The sequence below is a fragment of the Engystomops pustulosus genome, chromosome 4 (assembly GCF_040894005.1).
Source record: "Engystomops pustulosus chromosome 4, aEngPut4.maternal, whole genome shotgun sequence".
Lineage (NCBI taxonomy): Eukaryota > Metazoa > Chordata > Amphibia > Anura > Leptodactylidae > Engystomops > Engystomops pustulosus.
Window position 1 is genome coordinate 116,401,513 of NC_092414.1, and position 14,749 is coordinate 116,416,261.

Here is a 14,749-nt window from a genome sequence, read left to right on the forward strand (position 1 = left end):
TTTTAATGGTGTAATGAAGTATATATGGACCAGATATTACTCATGTGCTCTTTAAGGTTTTGTTTAGCTAGGAATGGAGTGGGTTCATGCAAAAGAACGTATGGACAAATGTCTTTTCATTATTTAGTGCTAATCTCTTGGTTTAGTGTTATATTTATAGTTTTTGATACAGTATCATTTTCCTTTTATTTCCTATTCCTACATTCATTCTAGTTACTACAATAACCAGCACCCTCATGTCTTTCACAGGTGGTATGGGTAGTAACATTCTGGTCGTCAGTTATTCTTGGCTTGGATCTTGGACTTGCTGTAGGTGTTGGCATTGAATTGATAACAGTAGTATTACGAGTACAATTGTAAGTAATTGTTTGCATCCTACATACCACAAAAACTGATCACTACCCCTCCATCGAACATATTTGTTACTTTTTTTTATAAAATTTGTTTTGTTTTATGGATGTAACAGAAAATATTTGAAAAGATCATGTGAATAGATCAACAAGTCTCACTGTCAAACTCCCTGTTTGTTCAGTTATTTATCTGGGACACAGAATGACCATTGTTAGTTCGGAAACTAATCATGCAAATGTGAACCATAGAAGTGAATTCTTCTTGCATTTTTTACATTCCAAAGATGCTATTTTTAAATGGATCCATAGAAGCTTTTGTTTGTCTCCATCTTGTCATAAATGACCTCACTGTGTGTCTATGTATATATATCTTACCATAGCCCCTTTCCCAATTTTTTTGCACATATATTAATGCAGCTATGTATTGTAATGAAATTAATGCAGCCTAATATGACTTTACAGCCCCAAGTATGCTGTTTTAGCTAATATTGGACGAACAGACATCTATAAAGACAGAAAAGACTATAGTGATGTAAGTATATAAATATTCATTCATTTTGACTGCTATAATGTATGGACATTTTCACTGGACTCCTATATTGTCCACAGAAATATGAGCCAAAAGGAGTGCTGATTTTCAGATGTCCGTCTGCTGTTTTTTTTGCCAACATTGACACCTTTAAAGAGAAGCTGATAACTGCTGTAAGTCATTTTCAGATTATTACTTTTTGATTTATTAGTTCATAAAGAATTTTTTAAATACTTACATGATATATATTTCAGGTTGGCTTTAATCCTTTGTGGTTGCTTCGAAAACGCAACAAAGCTTTAAGAAAAATAACAAAATTAGTGCAAAAGGGAGAATTGCGTATGACACCAGTAAGTCTTGTGATATGTTCATGAAATTATGATTGACAACCTAAAATATTATATATGTTAAAAGATTTTGGGGAACTTTACTAGTGTGGCTGCAACGGCTGTTCTCTCTGAGCTGTGCATTCAAAAAATTATTTAAAAATGAGTTAACTTTGAGTTAACATACCGGTAGTTGTTATTAAGCTCATTAAAATCCCCATTTTAAGACTGGCTAAAATTTACTTTGGCATAACCCGCACCAAAATATGACACTTGGTATATTTTGGATGCTTATGTTTTCATAATTTAAAAGGGATTTGGAATAATGGGTGAGGCTTACATGGGCTATAATGCAATGCATTTCAACAAATTTAGGCAACTAATTGCTACCAGATTTGTCATCCAGCCTGAGCCTCTGTAACAAATCTGGCACATTTTCTTAATGCCTAGGTTTATACTGTCTGAACTTGGTTAATAAATTAAATGTTACACAATTTTTATATTTTTTTTCTATTAATTTGCTTCTTAACATGATAATCTGTATACTACTTAACTGAGTATTTCCACCCAAAGTAATGGCATGTGGCTAATTTATGCGATCACTTTATGATTATTGGGAGTCATAACTCTAGTATATAAGGGCTAGAGTGCTGGTTCAATGAATGGTAGGCAGTATTGAAAATAATTACTTTACTTTTGTGAAATAAAACACCGACCTTAGCATGTCTTTTTTAGTCTGTGGGTAGTCTAAATCATTGCTTATACTCTACCACAAGAGCATTTTTATTTTGTTCTCCTGATCGGACACATTCTTGATTTTTAAGAAAGGTTTGGTAGCAACATCAAATGATTATGAAGTATCTGATGATGAGGAACTAAACAATAACAGAGTCGAAGAGCTGGATGAGCCACCAGAAGAATTACCCATTGTTGTAAACTGGAGTGAGGATCTTCCACTAAATATCCAGGTTCCAAAAATTGAACTTCATAGCTTGATTTTGGATTTTTCAACAGTGTCGTTTATTGATATGTCAGGAATGAAGGTCCTGAAAGCAGTAAGTTAACACTAGTATTTTTTGTTATTTTAATATTCAGATAAGCTTCTTGTTCATGTTCCTATTATTCTGTATTTATAAATCCATTAGATCCATTAAAATAACTAAAATGAAGATATTGATTACCGGTACATAGCTCAGAGATTCAAATTTACTATTAACAAGAAATATATGTACTTTTGTGTTGCCTATATGCTTGAAAGTGCAATAAAATCAGATTCAGCTTAACTATACATGTACCTATATACTGTATAAGGTATGTCACATAAATGGATTAGTTGGTAGTTGTATCCAGATGATTGATTATGTAAGTTACAAACTTGTATTGTACAATGTCATATATGCTGCTAGTTTATTAAGATTTAGCTACATATAAGAGCTCTCATTAGACCTGACAATATATGTTACATTTTTTTAAGATATTAAAGGAATTCAACAAGGTTGAAGTTGACACATACATTGCCAGTGCCGAGTGTAAGTAAAAATTCCTTACATAAGTGTGTGGTGTAAAGAATTACAACACTCACATTCAGTTATTTTCACTCTGTACAATACTGCTTTGTTCTTGAAATTAACTGTTATTTTTATAACAGCCATCTTTGCACAAATGTTTTATCTCATGTTTTTGCATAAATGTCTTTATGGTTAGATGCTTTATAAAATACACTACATTCAATGGGGAGTATGTACTAGTCTTAAGTGCAAATTTAGACAAGGCAGCTCTTAAATGTTAAAAATGTATAAATGTGGCTTAGGGCTTATTCAGACAGGTTTGTTCCACAAAATAAATATCACTTTTCAGTCAGTGATATTGTATTTGCATCCATGTTTTTCAAAAGTTTGCAGGAAGGGAATATCTTATTAATATGTAATAGAATAGAGAAACTGGAAACAAAATATAGGCATTATGACATCTCATCTCTCGGTGTCACCGTCCATAAATACTCTCATGATTCAACGCTACATCATACAACAGTCATTCCTTACTCTGATGGTATGTTTGAAATGGAGAGAGTCACTGATGCAACCTGATGTGGCACCCGCAGAGCATAAGCATATATACTAGGCTGCACCAAGCCTGCCCGTTACCTGGATACATTAAGAGGCTTAGACCCGACCAGGCATAGTTTTGCATAAAAGCCTACAAATTAAGGCACCCAGGCACAGGAAAGGAATGCCCTGTGCCCCACCACTATGCATTTGGTCACACCCCTCCAACCTATTTCAAGCCCAGAAACTGGTGTCGGTGTGTATACCCATTGCAAGCTTTTGGAGGTCAGTGACCTTCAGGGGTTTGTGAAGTGTGTAAGGGTGGGGGGCAGGATATTAGTTAATTTTTGTTTTGTTTTGGTGGATGGGTCATGTGATCTTATCTGTGCATGAACAATTGATCTGCCAGGACCCCCATCTGTGGCCATTTTATGGCCAGGAATGTCTGACTGAGGTATAAGACAGGATGCTTCACTTTGCGTTTTAAAAAAAGTGGTAGAAAACTTTTAAAAGGTACATATTAGTAAATTGCCAAATATCCTGATCACCCACACTTACACACACATTACAAAAACATTAGGTGAAGTGGCCAACCCCTCTCATCTGTCCCTTCTGCTCCTGACGTTTATCTTTTTGAGGGAATTGTTGATGCAGATTAATGTGTGGCATCATGCTGTTGTAGCCCTGGTACACCTACCTCGTATAAATGTAAATAGTGCCTGAATAGTTTAACCATATCAAGGGTGTCTTTCAGGACAGACTATTTTCATCCAAGATTGTGATCTAAATTCTATAGGCTTTAAATATAAGCTAGGTGGTTCTATGCTTATACTCTCTCTCCTATTCTGGGGTGTACTACTTCGGCATGTAGCCATATGTAGAAGTTCTGTATGTTATCTAATACCTACTTTTGGGGGTGGTTCCCTAACATGAGCACCAACTTAACCATATACTACTAGGAGTGACGTGTATTTAACCATTACAATCCATTACTATCTGATACACACTATTATGCTATATGTTACAATGTTGACCCTTTATTTGTCATTGCATATTATTCAATAAAACAAGCTTCTTTATTGTATTTTAATAATTTTTAATATGACCTGCAATTGTGTTACTTTATTAACATTGAACATTGTGTCTTATTGCTCAATAGGTTCTGTACTGGATAAATTGAAAAGAAGTGAGTTTTTTGACAAAGATATTAAAACATCAATATTTTACCTCACGGTTCACGATGCAGTTTTACATGTACTGGAGAAGCATGGTTTGGAAGATGAACTAAAATGTGACCCAGAAAAGGTAAATTAAATTTAGTATTATAGATCACATGATCCTAGAACAAGACCAATAGCATAAGTATTACTAGAGAAATATTTCAATCAACTGAAGAGAAAATAGTACAGGCCAGAAACCAGACTGCAGGAAAATGAAAAAGATTCCCAACTCACCTCTGAATGCACTCTGGAGTCGGCACGGCACCCGCCTTGTTTGCAACGGCAAGATACAATTCAAGAAAAAAATCTGATGGTCCAGCCAACACCGATGATCTTTCAAACTCAAACTTTTATTAAATCATCTTCATTTATCTACAGTGTCATTCCTTAAATCCATAATTCCTATGTGTTTCAAATGGACTAGCCATTCTTATTCATCTTCCATGATTAAGAATGGCTAGTCCGTTTGAAACGCGTAGGAGTTATGGATTTAAGGAATGACACTGTGGATAAATGAAGATGATTTAATAAAAGTTTGAAAGATCATCGGTGTTGGCTGGACCATCCTGGTCAGGAACAGGCAGGAGAACAGGCCAGGTAAAGGATCACTTACATAGGGTCCTGGCTCAGGGATGGGTATACAGGATTCTGTCTTAGGCTGGCTGTATATAGGGTTCCATCTCAGGCTGGAAGTAAGCAGGGTTCTGGCTCAGGCTGGGGTACGCAGGGTTTTAGATCTGGCAAAATACAGGGGCATATTTACTCACCTGTCCTGTGGCGATCCCCGAAAGTGCGTAATCTTTTTTGGAATTCACTGAGCCGCGATTCACGAAGATTGTGCGCCCGATATCCTGCATGTGTTGCTTCCCCGCTCAGGTCCGTCAGAGTTCACCTTCTTCTTCCTGGTGTATGAAAATCCAACGAAAGTGTGATCCGCGGACCCTTAGTAAATAAGCCCCACAGTGTTCCAGATCTGGCAGGTTACATGGTCAGTACTAACACAGGTCACAAAAGAAACAATAACCAGCCCCTGAGTAAACTGAGCATTAGCAATTTATCCAGCACCTGGATTTTGCCCCCAGCAATTGGCTGGCTAGGCCCTGAATTACACAACCCTAGCTGGGAAACACACAGGGCCACATTTAGCAAAACCCCTGCCCCAGTTTTCTGTCGGACTTTTCACTTTCTTTCTTTAATGTGTAAACTACTTGCACACGTATTTAGTGAGAAGATGTGACAGAAATGTAAGAAGTGACACATATGTGTCGCACACAACTCATTTGGTTGCAGCTGCACTATACCCGATGTGACACAAAATCACAAAACATGTCAGGCATCTGCCTTTCTGATATTGATTCCCTTGAATACCCCTGTAAGGTCACAAACACACTCAGCATCGTCACTTTAGGTTAGCAGCAGTGGATTTACTTGTTGCTAACATGGAACAATTACCATAGGCAGCACTGTAGAAAGGATACAAATTGCTTTCCCATGCTGCAAAAAATGAAGGATGAGCTCTGCCCCTTGCCAAAGACAAACAGTGGCTTAAGACTAAGTAATAATCAGCTATGTATCATACCTTTTTGAATGGACAGAACACAGCTGCACCAAATGCAAAACCTAACAATGGATCAGTGGCCAGGGACATTATTTAAGCGGACCATGAGATAGATCTGTTAAAGGCTGAGCATATCCTAGTCAGAACAGTTTTTCACTTATAGACTATAGACTGTGAGGATACATAAAAAAGGATGTCCGACTAGTTATAGTGTCAGCACTAATGTATAGCAGGGAGTCAGGGACTCTTGCATCATATATTGCTATGATGTAAGGAATCCTGAGTTGTGGTCTGTCTGTGAAACAGGACCCTGCATATATTTTTATGGATGCTTAGCATGAAAGCAGAGAAGCAGAGTACAATATAAAAAGCAAAACAATCTGTCACAGAGTATCATGTATTTTTCTCATAATTTTAAATTAGTTAACCATAGTTGGTTTTAGCTATAAATGTCATATTTTCTTGTATGTTACACAATAATATTTTAATCATAGCACTGTACGCATTACTCTTATTGAGACACATAGTTGTAAATAAGTAGAATATAGATATATGCTATCTCTGTTACATGGGGTGATTAGGAGCATGTGGTGTCACTGTGTTTATCATCCGTTACCATGCAATGCACCCTCCAAGGTTATACATTTTTTTCATTTTCTATCCTGAGGGTGTCACTCTTTCGCTACTGTACATGCCGGTCATTTCTGGATAGAATATGAGCTATACTGTAGATAAAAACTATAGCAATGAACTGGATTGAGATCCCCGAAAGTAGAGAGCAGAATAATAGTATTTTATTCCACTCATCTGGTTCATATACTATATTACACTACATTTTTGGGTATGTATGGGTGGATTACCTGGTCAGAAAGCTCCAGAAATAGGATCTAAAATGACCTGCTGGCTGTGACAACAATATCATACTAGATCTAAAAAGAGTGTTTTCAGCATTTCTCAGGATATTTATGTTGCCATTTTTAAACCCTTTAGCAAGCTAATAATAGTGAACATGCTGAGTTATTTTCTGGTGTTTTGGGGAGGGTTATTTACTAAGTGGAGCATGCTCTGGGTGTGGTGTTTCTTCCATTTTTATTCGCATTGGTTTCTTAAAAGGCAGGAAAAATATCACCAATCACAAAAAATGACCTAAACTTCATTCCACAAAAAAGCAACAATAAAATGCTTAAAAGAAAAAATAATACCAGGTTGAGCTCACTTGAACTCGTATTGTTGATCAGTTCTATGGCTAAATTACCATTATCCATGGAAACACCTTCAATATTTTATAATATGCTTTTATTTCATTTTATTCTGTTTTGAACAGCTACAAATAAAGTTCCACACTCTTTACATTTACTACCTTATTACTTTTTTTCAGGATTCTGGCACAGTTATGTCTCTACAAGGCGTTACCAACGGTACTATCTACATTAATGAACATGTGGTAGGTCATCGGCAAAAATAGACACAGTGCTATTAATTCCTACCTCTTTATCGTTAACAAACAAGTTAAATAGTAGTGGGCCAAGCACAGAACCCTGGGGTACACCCCTCATAACTGGTGACCATTTCGAGTAGGAATCATTGACCACAACTCTCTGGATATGATCCTTCAGCCAGTTTTCAACCCAATTGCAAATGATTTCTGCCAAACCAATAGACCTTATTTTACTAATTTTCAATAAACCTTCTCAATATACACTCACCGGCCACTTTATTAGGTACACCATGCTAGTAACGGGTTGGACCCCCTTTTGCCTTCAGAACTGCCTCAATTCTTCGTGGCATAGATTCAAAAAGGTGCTGGAAGCATTCCTCAGAGATTTTGGTCCATATTGACATGATGGCATCACACAGTTGCCGCAGATTTGTCGGCTGCACATCCATGATGCGAATCTCCCGTTCCACCACATCCCAAAGATGCTCTATTGGATTGAGATCTGGTGACTGTGGAGGCCATTTGAGTACAGTGAACTCATTGTCATGTTCAAGAAACCAGTCTGAGATGATTCCAGCTTTATGACATGGCGCATTATCCTGCTGAAAGTAGCCATCAGATGTTGGGTACATTGTGGTCATAAAGGGATGGACATGGTCAGCAACAATACTCAGGTAGGCTGTGGCATTGCAACGATGCTCAATTGGTACCAAGGGGCCCAAAGAGTGCCATGAAAATATTCCCCACACCTTGACACCACCACCACCAGCCTGAACCGTTGATACAAGGCAGGATGGATCCATGCTTTCATGATGTTGACGCCAAATTCTGACCCTACCATCCGAATGTCGCAGCAGAAATCAAGACTCATCAGACCAGGCAACGTTTTTCCAATCTTCTACTGTCCAATTTCGATGAGCTTGTGCAAATTGTAGCCTCAGTTTCCTGTTCTTAGCTGAAAGGAGTGGCACCCGGTGTGGTCTTCTGCTGCTGTAGCCCATCTGCCTCAAAGTTCGACGTACTGTGCGTTCAGAGATGCTCTTCTGCCTACCTTGGTTGTAACGGGTGGCGATTTGAGTCACTGTTGCCTTTCTATCAGCTCGAACCAGTCTGCCCATTCTTCTCTGACCTCTGGCATCAACAAGGCATTTCCGCCCACAGAACTGCCGCTCACTGGATGTTTTTTCTTTTTCGGACCATTCTCTGTAAACCCTAGCGATGGTTGGGCGTGAAAATCCCAGTAGATCAGCAGTTTCTGAAATACTCAGAGCAGCCCTTCTGGCACCAACAACCATGCCACGTTCAAAGGCACTCAAATCACCTTTCTTCCCCATACTGATGCTCGGTTTGAACTGCAGGAGATTGTCTTGACCATGTCTACATGCCTAAATGCACTGAGTTGCCGCCATGTGATTGGCTTATTAGAAATTAAGTGTTAACGAGCAGTTGGACAGGTGTACCTAATAAAGTGGCCGATGAGTGTATATTATCCTACTGTAAGAGACCAGCAATATACAATTATGATGCTGTACTGCATTCTCCATCATTATTACTATATGAAAGAACCCCTATCATCATCAGCAGTTGCTATGATGTTTTGTGTTCTCCTCTGTGGAGAGTCTGTGTGGTATGGTTCACCTGTAGGAAGTGAGTGCGCTGTGGTCAGATTCACAAATCTATGCAATTTTTATCAGGTCACTCTGAAATCTAACTTAGACATCTTACAAGGAATTTTAACCCCTTACCGACATGTGACATAGTATTATGGAGAGGGCTCACGGGTGTGAAAAAGTATTTGCCTCCTCATGATTTCTCATTCATTGTTTTGAATATTTGTCAGACGTAAATGTTTCAGATCACCAAACAAATTTAACCCCTTTAGGACGCAGACAGTTTATAGCTTAAAGGGTTTGGCCTCATGTTTTTTGTAATGCATGTTTAATTGTCAGGGGGAGGTTATTAGGTAATTTACCAATATACATCTATTAAAAGTTCTGCACTGCTTTCTTGATATGTAAAGTAAAACCTCCTGTCTTTTACTTCATCATCCAGACATCCCACAGGTGGATGGCCACAGGTGGAAGGTCATTTGATCTCCAACTGTCCATGCACAATCGCCAGTTAGAGATCACATGAGTTCAGTGATACCATTTTAGATGGTAAAAATAAAAGATTTTTACTTTTTTTTGTGTTTACCGTATACCCTAAGTAACATGTTATAAGTAAGTACAATTATATTGATAACAAATTCCTATTTTTTTGCTTACATTTTACTTACCGTATATATACTCATTTATAAGCCGAGTTTTTCAGCACAAAAAATGTGCTGAAAAATGTCCCCTCGGCTTATACACGAGTCTATTACAAAAAAAAAAATGACCCACTTAAAAAAAATAAACTTAAATACTCACCCTCCGATGTCAGCGCGGCTTACCGATGTCCCCGATGTCAGCGTGTTCCATCTTCTTTCTTCTCCGCGGCTCCTCTTCTTTCTTCCGGCATGGACGCCGGAAGAAAGAAGAGAGAAGAGGAGCCGCGGAGAAGAAAGAAGACGGAACACGCTGAAATCAGGGACATCGGTAAGCCGCGCCGACATCGGGGAGCTGCGCTGAAATCGGAGTATTTAAGTTTATTTTTTTAAGGGCCGTGGGGGCAGGCTGCTGTATACTACTAGGGGCTGCTGTATACTACTAGGGGCTTGCTGTATACTACTAGGGGCTTGCTGTATACTACTAGGGGCTGCTGTATACTACTAGGGGCTTGCTGTATACTACTAGGGGCTTGCTGTATACTACTAGGGGCTTGCTGTATACTACTAGGGGCTGCTGTATACTACTAGGGGGTTGCTGTATACTACTAGGGGCTGCTGAATACTACTAGGGGCTGCTGTATACTACTAGGGGCTTGCTGTATACTACTAGGAGCTTGCTGTATACTACTAGGGGCTTGCTGTATTCCCACCCTCGGCTAATACTCGAGTCAGTAGTTTTTCCCAGTTTTTGGTGGTATAATTAGGGGTCTCGGCTTATACTCGGGTCGGCTTATACTGTATTTTCTTGAATAAAACCTCATGTGAGGAAAAAATTTATAATTTTTGCATCGCCATTTTCCAAGTGGTACAATTCTTTTAATTCTTTTGTCTATAGAGCTGGTTGAGAGATTTTTGTGGGACATGTTTTACTTTACAAGAGTATAAGAAATACACCAAGCAACAATTCACACTGACTTCGGAAAAAAAAATTTAGAAAATTTTAATCGAGTTGTAGCCTCTGTACATAAAAATGAGTATATACCCTTGTTCTCAGAGTATTGTACCACAACACTTCACATACCATACATAAAATAAATTAGAGTACATACCATTACTAAATACTAAACAATGATAAAAAATGGGATCCTTTATAAATCAGCAGCAATGTTGGGCTGCAAAAAAATAATAAATGTGATGTTTTTATAAAAAGTTAAGACGTAAAAAGACATCAATGTGTGATCACAGGCAGGGCAAAAAGTAGGGTGGCACTCGAAGATGCCCACGTGCTTACCTATACCTCAAAAATAGAAGTCATGAAAAAAACGCTGATAAGTATAATACTTTTTTATCATTTTTATAATACATTTTTATCTTTGTTAATTTATTTTATTTATGGTATGTGAAGTGTTGTGGTACAATACTCTGAGAACAAGGGTATATACCCATTTTTATGTACAGAGGCTACAACTCGATTAAAATATTCAAAAAAAATGTTCCGAAGTCAGTGTGAATTGGTGCTTGGTGTATTTCTGTATACTCTTTCCAATTCTATTGATACAGATAGACAGATGGTCGCACTAGTGTATAGCCTACAAACTGGCACCAATGAGGAAAGTAAAATCTGCTAGGACAAATCTGGCAGCTATATGGCCTTCCTTCCCTTCTGTACCTCGCAGAAAAAATCTTCATAAAAGCAGTTTTTATTAGTTTGAGGGGTGTACTTCTGAAAATGGGGGGCATTATAATAATTTATTTTTCCAACTCATTGAAAAAAAATATCCCAAAAATTTTAATTTTGAAAATTATGAAAAAAAATAAAGTTTGAGATATGGGAAATGTTAGTAAGTAACTCATTATGGTGGATAACTATCAGTCTCAAAAGCAGATAATTTAGAATTTTGAAAATGACATATTTCTTAATAAATTATGCAAATTTCATGTTTTTTTTTTTATAAATAAATGCAAAACATATCAACCAAGATTTACCACTAATATGAAATACAATGAGTCAAAAAAAACAGTCCCAAAATCATTCCGGTAAGTTTAAGTGCTCAAACGTTATAACCATATAAAGCAACACATGCCAGACACAAACTGGTTATGTCCTGAAGGGGTTAAATTTGTTGATATTTGGTGATATTAAACATTTAAGTGTGACAAACAGCCAACGATTAAGAAATCATGAAGGTATATATATATATATACATAATGTATGTAGCCAGGCTTGAAATTTCCACATTACAATTATTGATGCAGGTTCAGGCATGAATTAAAACCTTTACACCGGACCCACCTCATAGGAATTGTGCCTTAAAGCTGCAGCCACACATGAAAGTTGACACCTCTCTCTTTACCAAATTCGGTACTGGTTCTGCCCTTTTACCCCTTAACGACCTGGCCCTTTTAAGTTTTTTCACTTCCATTTTTCACTCCCCACCTTCAAAAATCTATAACTTTTTTATTTTTTCACATAAAGAGCTCTGTGATGGCTTATTTTCTGCATCACAAATACATAATGATGGTAGTTAATATTCTGCACAGTGTACTAGGAAGCGGAAAAATAATTCCAAATGCAATGAAAATGTTGAAAAAACCCATTTGCGCCGTTTTCTTGTGGTCTTGGATATTACAGCTTTCCCTGTGCGCCCCAAATGACATGTCTACTTTATTCTTTGGGTCAGTACGATTACGGGGATACCAAATTTGTATAGGTTTTATAATGTTTTCATACATTTACAAAAATCTTCTGGTGCCAATAACTTTTTCATACTTTGGTGCGCAGAGCTGTGTATGGTGTCAATTTTTGCGACTTTTGATGGTGTTTTCATTGCTATCATTTTTATGACAGTGCGACCTTTTGATCACTTTTTATTGATTTTTTTTATATTTTTCAAAATGGCAAAAAAGCTATTTTCCATTATGGGGTTAAACGCAGTGAAAAAATCATTATTATATTTTGATAGATCTGTCATTTTTGGATGGGGCGATACCTAATGTGTTTAGGATATATACTGTTTATTAATATTTATATCAGTTCTAGGGAAAGGGGGGAGATTTGAAATTTTAGTTTTTTTATTATATTTTTTATCTAAATTTTTTTTTATTTTTAGTTTTACTACTTTTCAGAGTCCCTAGGGTACTTTAACCATAGGTTTGTCTGATCGATCCTATCATATACTGCCATACTACAGTATATGGGGATTTTCCTCATTCATTATAATGTGCTGATAGCACATTGTAATGAATGAGTTAAAACAAGACAGCCTCGGGTCTTCGGAAGACTACCATGGTTACTACCATTTACTACCATGGTTGACATAAATATGTATTGCATGAATCATACTGAATATCTATAGGTGAGTGTAAAGTTACTGTAGTTTTCCTCTGGTGTTTTGGTACTACATTTGTGGGTATCATAATGGAATGTGTATGTTGGGGGTATATATGAAGAGAGACTAATTGGTTGTGTTTAAAAATGTCATTTTCTGATAATGATTTCTCTTTTAGGTGGCCTCTGAAACAAAATTCTGATGTTCAACCCTCAGTCCTGGATTATAAATGATGTGCTTGGTGACACATTGTGTTTTCTAAGATGCGCTCTCATTTTCTGAGAAATATCAATCTACTTCTAGATTTCATCTTGTTTTGTATATTTCTAATATATCTCCATTAAGTTAAGTTGCATAGGCATGGAATAAAAAAAATCAACTTGCACAAAGACTAAACCAAAAATCTAAACCAAATCGAGTGCAAAATGTAGAAAATGTATTTTTTTAACAGTTCCATTGCTATTATTATTAAGCATATGAATATAGTTGTTTGTTTTGTTGATCTTAAACTACATTATAGAAATGGACAGGAAGTGTCTCTTTTTTCACTGTGGAAACTGTGGACCTTCTACAGCCAATAAGTGAGTACTGCTATGGTGATTCTCATTGATGGCTTCCACTACAGTCCTAGATTACTTTTCCTTTTTTTCTATTTTACATTGATTGGGCCTTTTGTTATCCATCTTTGTAAACCATTGATAACCCATTTAAAGGGAACCTACCACCTATAAAGGTAGATTGGGTGGTAAGTGGATGAATGGGACTTGAGGATAGCCCTTTTTTGGGCTAATCCTCACGTCCCGGCTATCATTTAGAAAACTTTAATCCTGGGATATGTAAAAATTTTTAAGCGGCTACTGGGGCATGAAGTAGCCGGACATGAGGCTACAAGTCGCGGCTACTCCACGCCCCAGTAGCCTCTTTTCTCCGCCTACCATTTAATCTTCGGCACGCAGCTCCTCGTAGCTCCCTCGTCCGAGTCCCCCAGCATCTGCGGCTTTCTGCACATGCGCAGTAGCTCCGGGCCCGGAGTATGCACAGAAAGATAGCCGAGACGTGAGGATTAGCCCAAAAAAGGGCTATCCTCACGTCCCATTCATCCACCTGCCACCCGATCTACCTTTATAGGTAGAATCGTGGTGGTAGGTTTCCTTTAATGTATTCTGGGCAGGGTACATTAATACATTGGAACATGTAAAGGAAAAAGGGTCTTTTCTGAAAGGTAAAAATTAATATGATTAAAAAATAGGGGATAGAAATTGTTTGTGCAAAGAGCACAAAAAAAATGCATTTCTATACATTGAAGTTATTTTTATAATCGATCTTGCACAGCCACATGTTTAGCACTTTTATTAAACTTTTTGGAAATATTACATATCCACAAATAAGTCTTAATTTAACTTGTAGTTTTTTTTTCTGTTATGGTTTGAAAACATAGTATTTTCCATTACCTCTAAGAAGTGTAAAAAATCAATAGTAACCTTTGATAAGGAAAGCACATCTTAAGTGTTTATGATTAAATCACACTTTCAGATGTACTAACACGTTACAAATGGAATTTTTATTAGACATTACTAATCTGAGTAGTGGAATAAAAGATATGACGTGGCCTAAGTGGTTTTTAAATAAGTAGATTTATGACCTACAAGTGGTGAACTGAAAGTCCCAGAAAATTGCAAAAAAAGAAATGAAGATTTAAAGAA

The 14,749-nt window shown here is 37.1% G+C and overlaps 1 protein-coding gene across 2 annotated transcripts in view; it reads left to right on the forward strand.

The window, feature by feature from the left end:
* Positions 1-14,419, forward strand: part of LOC140127004 (chloride anion exchanger-like) — a 42,345-nt gene extending 27,926 nt beyond the window's left edge. Inside the window, exons 13-21 of one of the 2 annotated variants that reach the window (XM_072147135.1) lie at positions 250-356; positions 813-882; positions 960-1,052; positions 1,134-1,229; positions 2,030-2,260; positions 2,680-2,734; positions 4,410-4,555; positions 7,407-7,472; positions 13,225-14,419. In XM_072147135.1, coding sequence (XP_072003236.1) covers positions 250-356; positions 813-882; positions 960-1,052; positions 1,134-1,229; positions 2,030-2,260; positions 2,680-2,734; positions 4,410-4,555; positions 7,407-7,472; positions 13,225-13,248 — 888 coding nt within the window. In that variant the 3' untranslated portion in view covers positions 13,249-14,419. The remainder of the gene's footprint in view (positions 1-249; positions 357-812; positions 883-959; positions 1,053-1,133; positions 1,230-2,029; positions 2,261-2,679; positions 2,735-4,409; positions 4,556-7,406; positions 7,473-13,224) is intronic. The other variant, XM_072147136.1, reaches the window with a different exon arrangement.
* The last annotated feature ends 330 nt before the right edge of the window (positions 14,420-14,749 follow it).